Source organism: Neofelis nebulosa, chromosome 9 (genome assembly GCF_028018385.1).
Source record: "Neofelis nebulosa isolate mNeoNeb1 chromosome 9, mNeoNeb1.pri, whole genome shotgun sequence".
Lineage (NCBI taxonomy): Eukaryota > Metazoa > Chordata > Mammalia > Carnivora > Felidae > Neofelis > Neofelis nebulosa.
The window spans coordinates 141,613,993-141,630,860 of NC_080790.1; the positions used below are offsets into that span (position 1 = coordinate 141,613,993).

Below are 16,868 nucleotides of genomic sequence, written 5' to 3' on the forward strand. Positions count from 1 at the left end.
TTCCCCATCAAGCTTGATGTATCTCTTCACTATTTGTGAAAAAAAACAAACAACACCCCTCCCCCCAAATAAAAAACAAAAAACAAAACAACCCAAGTCCTTTATGGTGTGCATGTCCAAAGGCTTGAGAATAATTTCCCTGATACGGTCCACTCTGCAGGGGCTCAGACAACTCAGCCAGACTGTGCTGAGCCTGGGTGCCTGACAGAAGCTATTCGCTTTCCTGCATGTGGACCATCTTGCTGGATACAGTGTGTTGTGTTAGCCACAAGTGTTCTGAATACTTGTAACTAACAAAATGCATTCCTACAAACTTTTGAGAAAAATCCTGCCTTACTGTTTTGGTTACTCAGTGTACTAATCTGTGGGTTGCAAGCCCCTTAGCCCTGGAAACACATATGAAATGGAAGTGTGCCCATGAGATTGGAACTGGCATCTCGGGGTAGGTGTTTGGCCCTGAAATGCAGCAGTGAGGAGTTCCTGTCATGTTAATAATGAAAATCCTAACTGATGCAGCTGCCAGCTACAGTGTGGACACCTCTTCCCCTTGTTAGGGCCAGGGGTTTCCTGCCACCATGTACAGGCACCAACAAACACTCACAAGGAGCTTTTCGTATATCTGGAAACTTACTGGTGATATTGTGATATCAGAAATGTCATGCTTGAGAGTCACTTTATGACTACCGTACAATTTCTGGAAGAGATAACATTTTATGTCCTCATTTGTCACGTTTATTTGAACAGTAATGTTACTTTATTGAAGTGGTATTATGGGGACACCAAAATCAGCCTTTTGAGATGTTGTGACAAAAATTTTTCTACTTGAGCGATAGTCCCATACACTCCTCCTCTTATAGAATTCTTTCCTGTCTCAGGAAGCATCCACCAATAGACGACTTGTATTTGTTCGAAATAAGAGGGATGCTGGAATGTCTTTGGAAGGTTTTGTTCTTTCTGCCCAAATTTTAGATGAGCCAGAAATAGCGTCCTCAGTACCCTATGGGAGGACGAGTAGGAGTGTGATGTGGGCACATGTGACTGGGACAAAGACCCCGCCCCAAGCCCCTCCACGTAGCTGTACCCTGTGCTCCCCCAGCCACCCCGAAGACGCCCTCCCCCCAACCCCCCCACCCCACCCGTGTCTGTGTGTGTGGCCACCATGCATTCGAGTTCTATATCAGCCTGGTGTTGTTCCCTTTTTGCAGCCAGACCTTTCCCAAAGGCCTCCTCCCCCAGGCGCAGCCCCAGCACTTCATCCTCTTCTGCAGGCTTCGACTACACGCATGATGCTGAGGCTGCACACATGGCCGCCACAGCCATCCTGAACCTCTCCACGCGCTGCTGGGAAATGCCTGAGAATCTCAGCACGAAGCCACAGGACTTGCCCGGCAAGGTTGGTGTGTCCCCTACAAGGAGCTCTGTCTGAGACAGCGGTGGGCTGGTGGGATTCACAGTCAGGACCATGAGCCTACACCAAAAGGTGCTCAGGGACACCCGGTGTCCACCTGAGAAACTTGTCTTCCTCCCGGTCGTGGCTCCTGATGACCAGAGGGGGTTAGATGGGTTCCCTCTGAGAGCTCTGGGTGCTGTGCCTAGGGAGGACCAAATGGCTCTGCACACGCACGTTTCCTCGCGTTGCCCCGGCGCCTGGATGTCGAGCGCCTGTCCGTGTGTGATCATGCTCACCGTGTCTCAGGCGTCTGGGTTTGTGGTGTTAGCAAGACCTGAGAGGCAGTGGAGGCTCCTCCGTGTGAGGTGCAGGGAGGGGCAAGTCAAGATTCTTGCTTCCCAGAGGTTCTTCTGTTCTTGTGTGGCTCTGCTTCCTTCCAAGGGAAACCCTGTGCCGGGCATTCTGTAACGCTGACTTAAAGTGCCAGAAGGCACACGTGGGAAGCACAGACCCACCTTCACAATTGCAGGCTGCGGACATCGAGGTGGATGAAAACGGAACCCTGGACCTGAGCATGCGCAAACACCGTAAGCGGGACAGCGCCTTCCCCAGCAGCGGCAGCAGCGGCAGCAGCCCTGGCGTGAAGTCCCCTGATGCTTCCCAGCGCCACAGCAGCACCAGTGCCCCAAGCGGCTCCATGACCTCGCCCCCGTCCAGCCAGGCTTCCCGCCAGGACGAGTGGGATCGACCTCTGGACTATACCAAGCCCAGCCGCCAGCGAGAGGAGGAGCCTGAGGAGGTGGGTGTGGGACCCCGGGGCTGATGTAAAGCAGCGCTTGCTTCTCCAGGAGGAGCTTCCGAGCCCTGTCCACACCGCGCCTCGCCACCTCTAGGAAGCTAGGACCCGGCCCGCCCTTCTGGGGAATTTTTCACCCTTGGGCTGTGGTGTATCTTGTCCCATCCAAGAGAGAAGTGGTCTTCTCACTTCCGTGGACACGGTGATCAGCACCGTTGTGGGCTCGGGGGAAGCATGGGGAGGAGAAGGGCCTGTTTCATATCCCATCGGAGACATTTGGGAGTGGCCCCAAATTCCTTGGTTCTGTGGCCTCCTCCCCCCAACCTGCTGTCCCGATAGGGACACCCTGAATTCTGGCAGCAGTCCTTCCTCACCATCCACAGGACACTCTGGCCACCTGGCTCCTTGGACAGAGGCAGGAGAAAGCTCCTGGCCCCGGGAGCCCCTGTGGTGGTCAGTGGCCCGAGTCCCAAGACCAGCACCACCTGGTAAAGAGCAAGAAGCCAGGCGTCTGTGTTGGAGCTGCAGTCTGGGGACAGTGAAACACCCTTTCCCAATCATTCTACCCTCCGAGAGCGGGGCCATTTGAAGGCTCTTCCTCAAAGAGGTGTGCATCCTGAGTAGCAAAGCCCAGCCGTGAGGAGGGTGCAGACTTCAGGCAGCCTCCGCACGGTATGGGCAGGCCTGCAGGTCCCCTCCGTTCTCCCTCCCCATCCTGCCAGCTCCCCACCAACCCTAGAAGGGCAGGGGGCAGGGCCCTGCGGAGGAGGAGGTGGGGCGACTAGGATTCCTCTCTGGGAACCCAGCACCCCTGCAGTTCAGTCTCCCCAGTGAGCCAGGCTCCCTCTACACACTTCACGTGTACCCCTACTTTGCAGAGTGGACTGGACCCCAGGCTGAGGTCACTTGGCTCAGTCATGTGGCTACAACTTGGTGTCAGGCCGCAGAAGAGGGGTACCTCTCAGACTGAGCCCTGAGTGGAGGGGGCTGAACTGTGTGGGTGGTCTTCTCTGTGGTGGTTGGGAGCCCAGTATGAGGCCAGATGGGGCCCTCCTATTCAGAGACCACCAGGAGAGTCGGCTCTTATCTTGTTCCAGTCTTGCCCCCAGGGTCTAAGCTGCTCCCTGCCCTTCCTGGTGACTACAGTCCCTCCCTTGACCCCTCCCTGCACCTGTCTCTGATCCCCAGCTCAGGCTACATCCTTGGCTGCCTTGCCCCTCTCCTCCTCCCTTCACACACCCTCTGAGCACCCCAGGATTCATGTCATCAGTCTCAGGGGTCCTGAGGTCCCCGCCCAGTCAAGTCGGTCCCTACACTCCACCCCACAGTCACTCTCTGTCCCAGAGCCTCAGCTCACTCCCAGGCCCTTCCTCTCCTCCTGGGCACAGGAGGGTCATCCCCAGAAAGGCCTTCTGTATCAGGCCTTCCTAGTCCCTTTGTCATGGCCCTGGGCTCCCGACTCAGACTCTCCTTCCAGCTCTGCCCAAGGTTCCTTGATCCGTCCTATGTGAGGCTGCACCTCTACTCTCGGTCTCACTTCCCACTCCAGGTGGAGGTGACCCACATGCCTGAGGCCATGGGAAGGAGCCCACTGCACTGGGCAGCAGCCAGGACGTATCCACGGGCCTCTGGGAGGCTCTCCCTGCTCTGGGACAACCTCCTCCCTGGGGCTTCCGGGAAGTTGCCATTTTTTCCGAAGACCCACCTTAAGTCGAACTTGCTCACGGGAATGAGCCGCTTGGTCTGCACCTTGTCCAATAATAGTATTTGTGGCAGTAATAGCAACACCCGCCACATTGACAAGATTCACTGTCAGTGACTCAGAGCCTTCGCTACGTTGGGCTCCACTCCCTAGAAATCCCCTGAGGGGCTGCTGTTCTCTCAAGTTTAAAAGTGTGGCCTCTAGGAGCTCCTGGGTGGCTCGGCTGGTTGGGCATCTGACTCTTGGTCTTGGCTCAGGTCGTGGCCTCGTGTTTTATGGGTTTGAGCCCCGTGTCGGGCTCTGTGCTGATGCCTGCTTGGGGTTCTGTCTCTCCTCTCTGCCCCTCACCTGCTTGTACTTTCTCTCTCTCTTTTTCTCTAAAAATAAATACGTAAACTTAAAAATTAAAGTGTAGCATCTGGGCCCCAAGAGGTTGAACAACTTGCCTGGGACACACAAGTGCCAGCACTGGGATGTGGACCACGAACTGTCACACTGGTTAACTGCCTCTGATGTAGACCCACTTGCCGGGCGTTGAGCTTTCCCACTCTTGTGGACAGGGACTGTCCTTGTCCACCCCTGTGTCCATAGTACCCTGCCCTCTGGTGGTTGCTGAGCAACTGCAGACATAGAACTCGAGCTTATCAACTGCCTGTTGTGGTCAGGGTGTCGTGCTGGGTGGGGAGGCATAGGGCTATGGGGTCACAAGGTCACTGAATATTCTTATCACATTTTTATGTTATTGTTCTCCTTGTGCCATCTCATCGTTACAGCATTTAAACAAGCACTTGTTGAGTGCCTACTGTCTACTGAGCACTGAAAGAGCTGCACTTTGCATAGGTTCTTGTGTCTAGAAGGTGACCCAATGGCAGTTAGGTGGAGGTGACCCACAGGACTGAGGCCACGGGAAGGTGTCAGAGCCCATCGTTCCGGGCAGTAGGCAGGGCTCCTCATTCCTGGGGCAGCTCAGGAGCTCTGCTGGGGGGGGGGGGGGAGGACACTCTAGTCCCTCAGGGGTGCTGTCTCCTGTGTTCTTGGGGGCAAGTCTTCCTCCCCCATCCAGAAGGCAGGAGAAACCGGAAAATGTCTCTGTGAACACTGTTCTGAAGGCCCCTCTCCCTCAGCCCCCGGCTCGGGCACCCGGCCCCCCGCCAGCCGGTTAAAACGTCTCCCTGCTGGTTTTTTGCAGTCAGAGCCAGCAGCCCATTCTTTTGCTTCTTCTGAAGCAGATGACCAGGAAGTGTCGGAAGAGAGTTTTGAGGAGCGCAAGTACCCTGGGGAAGTCACCCTGGCCAACTTTAAGATGAAGTTTCTCTCCAAGGACATAAAGAAGGAGCTGCTCACGTAAGTCCCCACCTGGGCCAAGAGGGCTCCTTGAGGACCTGTCTGGTCCGGAAAAAAGCATGTCTTAGTCTGAGCCCTGAATGACCAGGACCTGCTCAGTCCTGGACCTGTCCCTTCCCCGGCCTAGCTCTGACCGCCCTCCTGGCCAGACCATCTTGCTGGGCAGAGGTTGGGCATCCTGCACTGCAACGCTCTTGAGCCAGGCGATGGGTGACAGCTTTCCTGTCATCTCGGCACCGCGCTGGAATCTCACACAGCCCTCTGAAGTGATTCAGAGCCAGGAAGGGCCTCTGTTCTGGCCCACAGAGCGGGAGGGCTGAGGGAAGCCAACCCTCTCCCGAGCCCCAGCTCTCTGCCCTGGCTTACGGAGCCCAGGCCTGACTTGTACTCTGCTCTGAGGCACGGTGCCCTCGGCTCTGGCAGCCCAGCCAGCGGCCCCTTTGAGTTTGTCCCCGCAGGGTTCAAGCAGACATTGTTACAGAATGGGGCCGCTGCTGGTAGACATGAGTCATCCCCCGGTCGGATGCCACCCTACAGCCTTCCGGTCACCCCCACTGAGAACTGCTTCTCCTTAGAGGACTGTGGGGGGGTGGGACCTGGCACCTGCACCACAGGTGGAACCTCACCCGTGCTCAGTTTGTTTCTGGGGTTCCTGTTCTCCTTGCGAGGAACCCAACCAGCTTCCTCCTACCCTGCTGTTGGCTCTCCCCAGGCTCTGCTCTCTGGCCTTGTCCTCAGGGAAGGAACTCCCTGCCTACGCGTTCACGGGTGCACACGTGTGCACGTGCAGAGCGCATGTGCTCCAGGGACACCCTAGCTTCAAGCTGAGCTTTCATTTGGTTCCTTTTTCCTCCTCGAGTTAAGTTGTGTGGGAGAAAGTTGCAGTCTGAGCGGTGAGGGCTGTGCTCTGAGGACTGAGGGGGTGAGTCGAGAGCAAGTGTTAGCTGCTCTGCTGAGTAGGCTCCGCCCGGGGGGCTGGCCTGGCAGGTGCGCCTTGCTCTCTGTTCTGACGCTCTGTTTCCTTTGTTCAGCTGCCCCACCCCTGGCTGTGACGGCAGCGGCCACATCACCGGGAACTATGCCTCTCACCGCAGGTTTGTCCCTGCTCGGGTCCAGCCTGGCCTGGGTGCTGCGTGGTGGGTCTTCCCCTCTCCTCCTCTGCTCCCCCTCTGGCTCACCCCGATGTCCCATCTCTTCTCTTTCAGCCTCTCTGGTTGCCCTCTTGCTGACAAGAGCCTCAGAAACCTCATGGCTGCCCATTCTGCTGACCTCAAGTATGTCTGCCCTCCTGGCCACCCATCTCTTGGGCGGCTCCCTTGCTCTGCTCTCTCCTTCCGTGAGACTCCAGCCAAAGTCGGCCTCCTCCAGGGCTCCAGCCCCAGGGGAGCCCCTCCCGGCGGGATGGGGCAGAGAGAGAGGCCATGGAGGGGCCGACTTGCTTGCCTGGGGCTCCTGCTGCTGCCGCTGCTGCCTGTGTCTCTTCGCTCTGAGTGCTGCTATCCGCCTGTCCCTTGCCGCAGGCTCCTGTGCTGCCCTCGGGTCTGCTAGCTGCTCTGAGGACCGAGGGCTGGAGGGCCTTGAGGGGAGCAGGACCCGCCTCTGGCTGCTGGTGGTCCAGCCCGTCTCTCCCTCTCCCGAGGACCCCGTACGGGGTTGTCTGGGCCTGCTTTTCTCACCGCCCTTGAGATTTGGGAGAAGCCCAGAGCTGGCCGTGGCTTCTAAGTCTTGCTGTGGCTCAGCGGGCTTTAGGCTGTGCGGCTCTTACTGAAGGAACTGGGTGCTGATGATGAAAGAGAAAACTCTTTGCCCTTCCTTCTCCTACTGCCCCTGCAGCTGCTTCTGTCTTGGCCCCTGGTGATCCTCCCACGCTCATCCCTTCTTTTTGCTGAGCACCCCCCTCTCTGCTTCTCCTCCCTGCCCCTAACACACGGGCACCATCTAGCCTGCCTGATAGCCCCGCTCAAATGCGATGCAAGCACCCAGAGGTTTCCCAGGTATCAGTGTCCTCTTGGGGCTGGAGTTGGGGACTGTCACTGCCTTTGATGTTTATGCATTTGGTTGAGCTGCGACATTGCAGCCGCTGTGACCCTGAGCCCTGCAGTGCTGACCTTGGGCTCTCAGGCTGAGCAAAGGCTCAGGAAGGAGGCCCTACTCTTCTCCTCGAGGGTCACTCCCTCTTCCAGGGTGTTCATCCTCTCCATATTGAGGGGCCCTGAATCTAGGCTCATCCTGTTCTGGGACCAGACAGGAGCCAGGGCCCTAGAGACTGTAAGATGAGGAGCTGTTATTGCCAAAGGCGTCCAAGGGGCTTGAGCTGATTTAGAAACGGGGCAGAAAGCTGTAGATCTCTGGAAGGTCCCCATCCTGCCAGTCTCCTCTTTGTCACTCTGGGGAGGCCTATCTGGTCCCGGCAGCCATGGCATGTCATTGCTCATTGTTACCCATGGGGCTTTCTGTTCTGAGCAGGGTTCACCACCGGAACTGTCCTTCTAAGTGTTCACAGCTTTAATGTAAACATTTTCTGAGGCTCAGCTCATCATGGCTGATTTGCATAGTTACTCATCCATTCACCAGGTCCAGCCCCAGAAGTCTATCAGTCCTGCAGGCTCAGGACCCTCTTCCCCCAGCTCCCCTCCTCCTTTCCTCCCTGTCTTCTCTTACCGTCTTTCCCACGTTCCCTTTTTCCTGTTTCCTTTTCCAATTCGACTTGCTTTTTAACTATGATTAGTTTTCGTGGTTTTCCAGTTTGAGGGTCTGAACGATTTTAGAGCTCTAGGTGTGAACACATGTGTGCGCGGTGGACCTTTCTCCCTGCAGAGCGGGTGCTCGGGGCTGCTGGAAGGACAACGTGGGCCTGGTCTGGGCCTGGAAACGTGGCCGTCTGGGAGGGTTAGCACTCTTCTGAGACTAAGAGCCTGTGGGGAACATTAACCTGAACTTGTTTAGAAATAGCAACAGGAAGTCTTCCCCATGTGAAAACAAGTCCTGCATCAGTCTCAGCAAGGGTCAGCAAGGTCTGGGAAGGTGGCCGAGGTACCCGACTCCTCCCAAGCTCTTCGCTGGCCCCAGAGGTCTCTGTGTGGGCGTCCACTCTTTGCCCCCTCAGGCCACAGCGTGGGCTTTGGGTGGACGTGGCGGGGCTCCACCGTGCTCCCGGTGTGCTGGTGCTTCTGCTCCCTCCTCCCTTCTCTTGTCCCGTGGGCATCTCGGAGAGGCTGCTCCTGACCAGCCTTGTGGCAGTGGTGCGTGATGGTGACCTGACCCCAGAGGGGCACAGACGTCTACATCACTGCCTTGCAAGCAAGGCCTCCCTGTCAGTAACTGGGTGCAGCGACAGTCTCGGATGATGTGTTTTCCGTGTTTTAATCCAGTCTCAGGGGCATTTACTCTTCTTTCTCATGTGCCCAGTGTGGTCGGGGGCAGGGCACACAGCTGCCCTGGGCCCCTCAGCCCACTCTGTGTGTGCGGGGAGTTGGGGTGCAGCCACATACCCTGTAAGGTGTGTGACCAGGTGGGGGACAGCCCCCCCTCCCCCCCACCGCCCCCGCCACTGTGGGTCAGGGAAGGGGCTCAGAGGCGAGACCTGGTGTGCGTCGCCAAGCTGTAGTGAGTCGCAGAGACGCAGGACTCTTCCTCTTACCCAGACGATGCACCCAGAAGCAAATGTTTGGGAGGGTTCCTGCCACTGACCCTGTGGGTCCTCAGGGGCGCAAGAGTGGCTGACACTGCCAGCGCCCAGCATGGGTATCTGCTTCTCCAGGCACGTGAACCTCATCCTCTGCTGGATACAGCTGTGGGGAAAAGCCATGGAGTCAGGCCTTAGCAAGGAGAGCAGATGCCCCACCTGTCTGCAGACAGCGTGCCTCAGTGGGACCCCCGGGGACGCCAGGTCCACGTGTGCTGGGGCCTGGCAGGGTCCACCCCCGCGTGCATGCTCTCCCCTGCCAGCCTCACTCACAGGTGCCACTGGGGGTCGCACCACAGTATGGACCTGCACTTCTGGGCAGCGAGGCCCCGGGCTGCTGCGGGGCCATGCTGCCCTGGCCACCGCCCGTAGCACTGAGCCTGAGTTCTGCCACGTTTCCCTGAAATTGAGAATAAGCAGAGTCCAGGCAGCCACCTGAGCTGCTACAGACTCAGGAGAAGCACCACCCTCACTCTCTGCACTTGGCCTTCCAGAGGGCAGGAGAAGGGCTCTAGCTTCGGCAGGCCAGGAGAGTGCTCAGCAGGGCACTCTGAGCTGAGGAGGAGGCAGCAGGGCATCAACGGGGCCTCGGCCTCAGCAGAGAGTCATGTGAGGCATACCCTGACATGCCTGAAGGACTTGGTGCCCACAGCCGGGGGCCCACCCCGGCAGCTTGCACCCTGGGACCTTGGATGATGCAGAGACACAAAGCATCCCAGCAGGAGTGGTGCACCCGTTCGGGGTTTGTTTGAGAGGATATGAAGCCCACCTAGATGGAGGTGGTGTGTGATTTCTATGAAAACGCAAAAACCTCCTGGCCCTAGATGTGTGTGTGTTGGTATGTGACCACACATGCCTGGAGCAGGAGCCATCATAACCTCAAGGGGTTTGAGTTACCCCTAAATCCGACAAAATGGTGATTTGACCGGTTGGCCTGCCGGCAGGCCAGGGAGGCATCTCATGTGTGGCTCATAGGGCAGGGACGAGGAGGGTGCCTTGAGAAAGTCCAAGGGACTGGAGAAGGAGCAGGTCAGATGGGCATTGAACTCCTCCGTGTTGCCATGCCAGCTTTGAGCGTCCTCTGATGCGGAACAGGCAGTGTTGGCCTGCTGAGTTCTGGGAGGCAGCCCAAAGCTGTGGGGGAGTCCTTTGGCTGTGTTGGCTTCCTCTGTCTCACTCCGAATGTCAGATGCTGCATTTGCCAGTGGAAGAGGGTGCCGACAAAGGGCTTTGGGCACAGCACAGGGGCCTGAGTGCCTCAGAGAACTCTGCTGATTGAGAGGCAGAGACCTATGTCCTGTTCCAGCTGATGCAAGTCTCCAGAACCCTTTTGGGGCCACTTGTATATTGAGAAAGAGCCTCGGCACCCATGGTTTTTTCTGTGTGCGAGGCTGAAACCAGAAACGGTAGATAAGTATTCTGTGAATAACAGGCTTTCCAGATGCAAGCCCTCAGATCCTGCCAAGTCCCACAGGGTCAGAGCTGCACCCTCACACGGACCCAGGTGCAGAGCGGAAGACCTGCTCCTGCTCCAGAGGGTTCTGGTGGACTCCCCTGCAGAGTCAGGCACGCCTCCCCACTCTGACATTCTGCCTCCGTGGACATTCAGGGAAAAACAATTTGAGAAAACCCATACTTGTACATTAAAGTGGAGTTTTTACTTTCTATGTGATATGTTTGTCAAACATTTTGGAGGCATACAGTTGGGCTTTTGTGTCTTGTGGCCCCCTCTCCTTACCCTTGGCCAGTGCCTGCTACCCCTGAAAAGCCTCTGGTTGTGCAAATTCTGCACTCACTGAGAATCACACCTCTAGGTGACCAGCGCTGGGGATGGTGGGTCATGGGTGCTCAGGAAATATCTATTCCTTTGCTCAGATGTCCCCGAGAACAGCCCTTCTTCCTCCTAGCCACGTCAAGGAAGATGAACCCGTCTTAAGTGTTAGGTTTGCCTTCCTGAACACTGTTCAAAGGCCCGTGTGTGTCCTGGAACCTTTTAGCCCAGCCTAGAACCCTAGACCCAAAAGGGGGTCCTTTTGTGGCCAAGTGTCTTCACTGGCTCTGGTTCCAGCTCCGCTGTCCTCCACAGGTGCCCCACACCCGGCTGTGACGGCTCTGGCCACATAACGGGGAACTACGCATCACACCGGAGGTGAGGCTGCCATGGCCTGGGGTGCCGGGCTGGATGGGGTGGGGTGGGTCTCCTCCTCAGATGCAGTTGCAGTGCCCCAGATAAGACATTAATGTTGCGGCAACCACAGCCTGCTTCCTCGCCGTAATCTGAATTGCCGTGCCCAAAGCCTGATCGTGTTGCTATTAGCAGCCAGAACGAGAGGGCTCATGGTGCCACTTCCTGTCATAGCCCTACTGTCCAGTAGAGTGCTCGATGACAGAAGTTTCCTTGGGATCCTCTGGGGCTGCTGATCACAGAGGTGGAGGGGTGGGGAGGGGCAGATGGGTGTGAGAAGCTGCTGTTCTGGAATGACCACGGCTTATGTTCCTCTTTCAAAACTAGCTTGTCAGGCTGCCCTCGTGCCAAGAAAAGTGGAGCCAGGGTGACGCCCACAAAGGATGACAAGGAAGATCCTGAGCTGATGAAGTAAGTTGGGGTCTTGCTGATGCCCTTGGTTGCTTTGCAGAATTGGGATTTTCCTGTGTGTTATGATCCTGAAAAGCTGCTTCTAGACTCCTTTTTCTTTTTTTTTTTTTTAAATTTTTTTTTTTCAACATTTTTTATTTATTTTTGGGACAGAGAGAGACAGAGCATGAACGGGGGAGGGGCAGAGAGAGAGGGAGACACAGAATCAGAAACAGGCTCCAGGCTCCGAGCCATCAGCCCAGAGCCTGACGCGGGGCTCAAACTCACGGACCGCGAGATCGTGACCTGGCTGAAGTCGGACGCCTAACCGACTGCGCCACCCAGGCGCCCCTAGACTCCTTTTTCAATTAATACAGCTGGTCAATGACAATGCCCATTTTTACAGAAGTCCTCCTACTGTGCATGAGGACACCTACGAGGCTGTGAGCCACGTGTGTTGTATTGAGGGCACACACAGTGCCCTCCTGTGTGGGCTTCTCAGTTCTGGGGGTGTTTGATGGGGCCAGGAGAGGCAGAGAGCCCTGTTGCCCACGCACCGTGGTGGTGGGGGGGCACCCGGGTGTAGGCTCAGGGCATGGGGCAGCCCCACAGGGCGCTCGTGGGTATTGCAACCTGCACAAATGTGGTCCGATGGGAAAGGTCAGGTGCAGGAGGAGGAGAGGAGGGTGAGGAAGATGACCAGTCTTCAAATTGTGTGTGTCTGCACACTCACATGCCTTTGCAGGGAGCTGGTGTGGAAAGAGGGAGCCCAGGAGGGTCGCCCTGAACTGGGACCTCGACACTGCTGTGGGGAGGAAAGGGGACATCCTGGGCCTTACGTGACTGAAGTCCCTGAAACCCTCTCCAGACTGTCCCACTTGGGGCTACCTAACGTGTCATCAGGGGGATTGTGTGTGAACCCTGAACCTGTGAGTGCCCCACTTGGTAGGGGCCTGTATCGTTGCAAGCTTATCTTTCCAGGAAGGAACTTGCCCCCAAACCCCCCACTTGCAGGTATGGCTAACAGACTGACCCACCATTTGATTTGCCCAGGACTTTCAGAGCCAAAACTGGGTGAAGCAGGCAGTGGGTCCCCTTGCCAGTTGATGAGTAGAAGGGAAGGGTTCTGGCTGTGTTGTGGCACAGGGCCTTGGAGCCGGCTTGGTCAGGGCATAGCCAGGCAGGTCCACAGAAAGCGGGTCTGTCCTGATTGCGTGTTACCCTTTGGGCCAAGAACAACTGGATGCTCGCCCCTACAGAGGGAAGCAACCTGGACAGGTTGCTCCTCCTTGGAGCTTCAGCTCGTAGCTCATCCCAGCTGCGCCCAAACATCTGCTTGGCCACAGGAGGAGAGGTCTGATTGACCAGCGTCACACCCTTCGAAGGGGCTGGCTTCACCAGCTGTTTGGTGGTAAGAGGCTGTGGCTGGTTTATTTAATTTATTTTTTACAACGAAACTATAATGAATGCTAAATCAAAAACACAAAATTTGTGGATATTGGTGTCCTGAATGCAGCCTACTAAATGCTAGGCTGGATAAAGAGTGTTTATCTTTCTGAGAAGCCAGGAATTTGCCTGCGATCATATAAATGCAAGCTGCTATGGATTTAGCAAGGATCCTGCTGTAGGGATATGATAAGTGAATTGTGCTGCATTTGCAAATGATTAAAATCAAGATCAGCATTTTTCAAATTAACTGGGAAAAATGGTTTTCCTCCTCCTAATGTGCTGTCAACTTTGCTTTTTAAAAAACAAGATTTTTTCAGCCAAGTGGAGAATATGACTTAGAAGCAGGTCAGCATTTACAGGATGGCTGAAGTTCCTAATGGCTTCGTGGCAAGGCGGTGGGAGGGAGGGGCGCCTATTCAGCACCTCCATTTTATAGGGCCTCCTCCCCAGCCATAAACTTTAACTGTATTTATAATTGACTATCATCTTTAAACAAATGCAGACTGCAGCAGAAACTTTAACCGGGGCATCAGGTCCTGCTGCGTGACGGGATTTCGTGAGCGCGTGCTAGATGGGATTATGGAGGCTGCTGGAGGAAGAGTTCCCTTTATGACATCTTGTGTCTGCACCGTTTGAGATTAAGTCATGTCAGCACATTCTGCTAAATCCCTTTGCCAAAACTAAATAACTGGCCGTAAAAGTCTGTGGATGTTCCAGTGTAGGTAGGGTTAGGAGTTCAATGCCTATCGCCTGTGGAGAGCCCTCCCCGCCCCTGCCGTGCCCCCTCCCCGCCCCCCCCCCCCCCCCCCCGCGCTATCCCCAACCACACTGACATCTGACAAAAGAGATGTGCCTCTGACCCTGGGACCCTGGTGGCACAGAGCTCCTGTGCCCTACCACCGGCCTACCTGGCAAGTACAGAAGCTGCCTGACTTGGCACTCCACACACACCTTAATGTGAGGTCACCCGACAGCTCCAAAGATTTGGACACTGGTTGTGGAGGGACAGAGAAGTGGTGTTACCACCCACATGTCCGAAATACTCACTACGAATAAATTCCAGGGGGTCATTCGTGATGAGGAGGGTTAGAGTTTTGCAAACAAAGTTGGAAAAAGGAATTTAGATTCAACTGTGTGTTGTAACTGTGAAGGGCTGCCTCTCATTTGGCCTTTGATCTTGTGATGGCAGGTGCTCACAGGCACTTTCAGAGCACCTGGCCCCGGTGTCTCTGGGACCCCACAGCAGAGAGGTGTCCAGGTGCGAGGGGCAGACATAGGATGGAACGTCCCTGGGGTCCTTCCAAGGCCCTTGGCAGCGTCTCCACTCTGGACTGATGGCTGAGATGACCTTGGACCGGATCAGTGGCCATTCCACATGTCTGAGGCCCACGTGGCTGGGATGAGGAAGAGAGGGATGGGCACCAGGAGAGGAGACAAGTGGGGCTGGATCCAGGCAAAGGAGGCTGGGAAAATGTCTGCAGTGGCCACCTTGGAAGTGACGCCCGAGTATGGGGACAACTTCTGGGCAATGAGGCCCCGTCCCCTCACCTGCTGGAGCAGGAGCCCTGGAACGACCCTTGCTCTCCTGAAGGCTTTGTGCCTCTGACTTCCCCACCCCAAGGAACCCCACCTCTGTAAACTGGGGCCATGTGTCCCCTTTCAGGGCCCTGTGTGTTTGCCAGGTCTGTGGCTTATAAAAAGTGGGTAACAAATGGGAAATTACATGAGTCTCATTTGTTGCAGGGGAGAAAACAGAACTTATAGGTGGAGGATGTTGTCCCCAGTCAGTTGTTGGTTCCTAGGTGGTCCTGAGCTCAGATACCACGATCCTGAAGTGTCGGTGCTCAGAAGGCATCGCAGGGAGCTCCTGGCCCAGGTCCCGCCTGGATCCCATGAGAGTGGATGCCCAGAGCCCCCTGCTCCAGCCAGTTTTCTGTGGTGCACTCATTCCAATGGCAGCATGAGGGGGATTTGCTCTGAACCTTTTCTCAAGTTACTTCAACCATTCCTGGGGCATTTGCTATTTCCCAGGAGGATTCTCTCCCTGTTCTGCAACAACTTGGCAGGAGTCATTATGGAATGTCTGAACTGAGTCTTTCTTGCATGAGCACTGTGGCCTGTGTTCTTCCTTCCAGAACACACATTTCGGATGTGGGGACATCCATGGACATAATGGCATGACAGTCTCATTCTGGGATGCTGTGGGGTGATGGAGCCCCTGCTGTCCCCGCGCTGCCTGGTTCAGGGCACTCTTGGGACTTCTGTGACTGCCCAGGCCCCCAGGCTCTGTGCTTGGTGCAATCTCCCAGGGAGTGGGCTCTGGATGGTTTCATCTGACACCTTCACTTCACTACACATGGCTGGGGTGATATAGAAGTGATGTGGCAGCAAGAGGTCTAGGTGTGGACCCAGAGGCCCCTGAGAGACATCCCAGGGCGCAAGGGCATCATGGCTCCTTCCAGAGAAGGTAGCTGCTTCCAGAGAAGGTAGCTGCTTCCAGAGAAGGAAGTTTCTCCTTCCAGAGAAAGTAGCTGCTTCCAGAGAAGGAAGCTTCTCCTTCCAGAGAAGGTAGCTTCTTCCAGAGAAGGTAGCTTCTCCTTCCAGAGAAGGTAGCTTCTTCCAGAGAAGGTAGCTTCCCCTTCCAGAGAAGGTAGCTGCTTCCAGAGAAGGTAGCTTCCCCTTCCAGAGAAGGTAGCTGCTTCCCGAGAAGGTAGCTTCTCCTTTCAGAGAAGGTAGCTTCTCCTTCCACAGAAGGTAGCTGTTTCCAGAGAAGGTAGCTTCTCCTTCCAGAGAAGGTAGCTGTTTCCAGAGAAGGTAGCTTCTCCTTCCAGAGAAGGTAGCTGGTTCCAGAGAAGGTTGCTTCTCCTTCCAGAGAAGGTAGCTTCTCCTTCTGGAAAAGGTAGCTGCTTCCCGAGAAGGTAGCTTCTCCTTTCAGAGAAGATAGCTTCCCCTTCCAGAGAAGGTAGCTGCTTCCAGAGAAGATAGCTTCCCCTTCCAGAGAAGGTAGCTGCTTCCAGAGAAGGTAGGTTCTCCTTTCAGAGAAGGTAGCTTCTCCTTCCAGAGAAGGTAGCTGCTTCCAGAGAAGGTAGCTTCTCCTTCCAGAAAAGGTAGCTTCTCCTTCCAGAGAAGGTAGCTGCTTCCAGAGAAGGTAGCTTCTCCTTCCAGAGAAGGCAGCTGTTTCCAGAGAAGGTAGCTTCTCCTTCCAGAGAAGGTAGCTGTTTCCAGAGAAGGTAGCTTCTCCTTCCAGAAAAGGTAGCTTCTCCTTCCAGAGAAGGTAGCTGCTTCCAGAGAAGGTAGCTTCTCCTTCCAGAGAAGGTAGCTTCTTCCAGAGAAGATAGCTTCCCCTTCCAGAGAAGGTAGCTGCTTCCAGAGAAGATAGCTTCCCCTTCCAGAGAAGGTAGCTGCTTCCAGAGAAGGTAGCTTCTCCTTCCAGAGAAGGTAGCTTCTCCTTCCAGAAAAGGTAGCTTCTTCCAGAGAAGATAGCTTCCCCTTCCAGAGAAGGTAGCTGCTTCCAGAGAAGGTAATTTCTCCTTCCAGAGAAGGTAGCTGTTTCCAGAGAAGGTAGCTTCTCCTTCCAGAGAAGGTAGCTGCTTCCAGAGAAGGTAGCTTCTCCTTTCAGAGAAGGTAGCTGCTTCCAGAGAAGGTAGCTTCTCCTTCCAGAGAAGGTAGCTTCTCCTTCCAGAAAAGGTAGCTTCTCCTTCCAGAGAAGGTAGCTGCTTCCAGAGAAGGTAGCTTCTCCTTCCAGAGAAGGTAGCTTCTTCCAGAGAAGATAGCTTCCCCTTCCAGAGAAGGTAGCTGCTTCCAGAGAAGGTAGCTTCCCCTTCCAGAGAAGGTAGCTGCTTCCCGAGAAGGTAGCTTCTCCTTTCAGAGAAGGTAGCTTCTCCTTCCACAGAAGGTAGCTGTTTCCAGAGAAGGTAGCTTCTCCTT

At 55.5% G+C, this 16,868-nt stretch overlaps 1 protein-coding gene across 5 annotated transcripts in view; it reads left to right on the forward strand.

Moving 5' to 3' along the window:
- Positions 1 to 16,868, forward strand: part of MYT1 (myelin transcription factor 1) — a 74,196-nt gene that overhangs the window by 48,728 nt on the left and 8,600 nt on the right. For 4 of the 5 annotated variants that reach the window (XM_058686321.1, XM_058686323.1, XM_058686324.1 and 1 more), the window contains exons 12-18: positions 1,206 to 1,393; positions 1,920 to 2,189; positions 5,078 to 5,232; positions 6,264 to 6,326; positions 6,438 to 6,506; positions 11,004 to 11,066; positions 11,430 to 11,513. In XM_058686321.1, coding sequence (XP_058542304.1) covers positions 1,206 to 1,393; positions 1,920 to 2,189; positions 5,078 to 5,232; positions 6,264 to 6,326; positions 6,438 to 6,506; positions 11,004 to 11,066; positions 11,430 to 11,513 — 892 coding nt within the window. The remainder of the gene's footprint in view (positions 1 to 1,205; positions 1,394 to 1,919; positions 2,190 to 5,077; positions 5,233 to 6,263; positions 6,327 to 6,437; positions 6,507 to 11,003; positions 11,067 to 11,429; positions 11,514 to 16,868) is intronic. The other variant, XM_058686322.1, reaches the window with a different exon arrangement.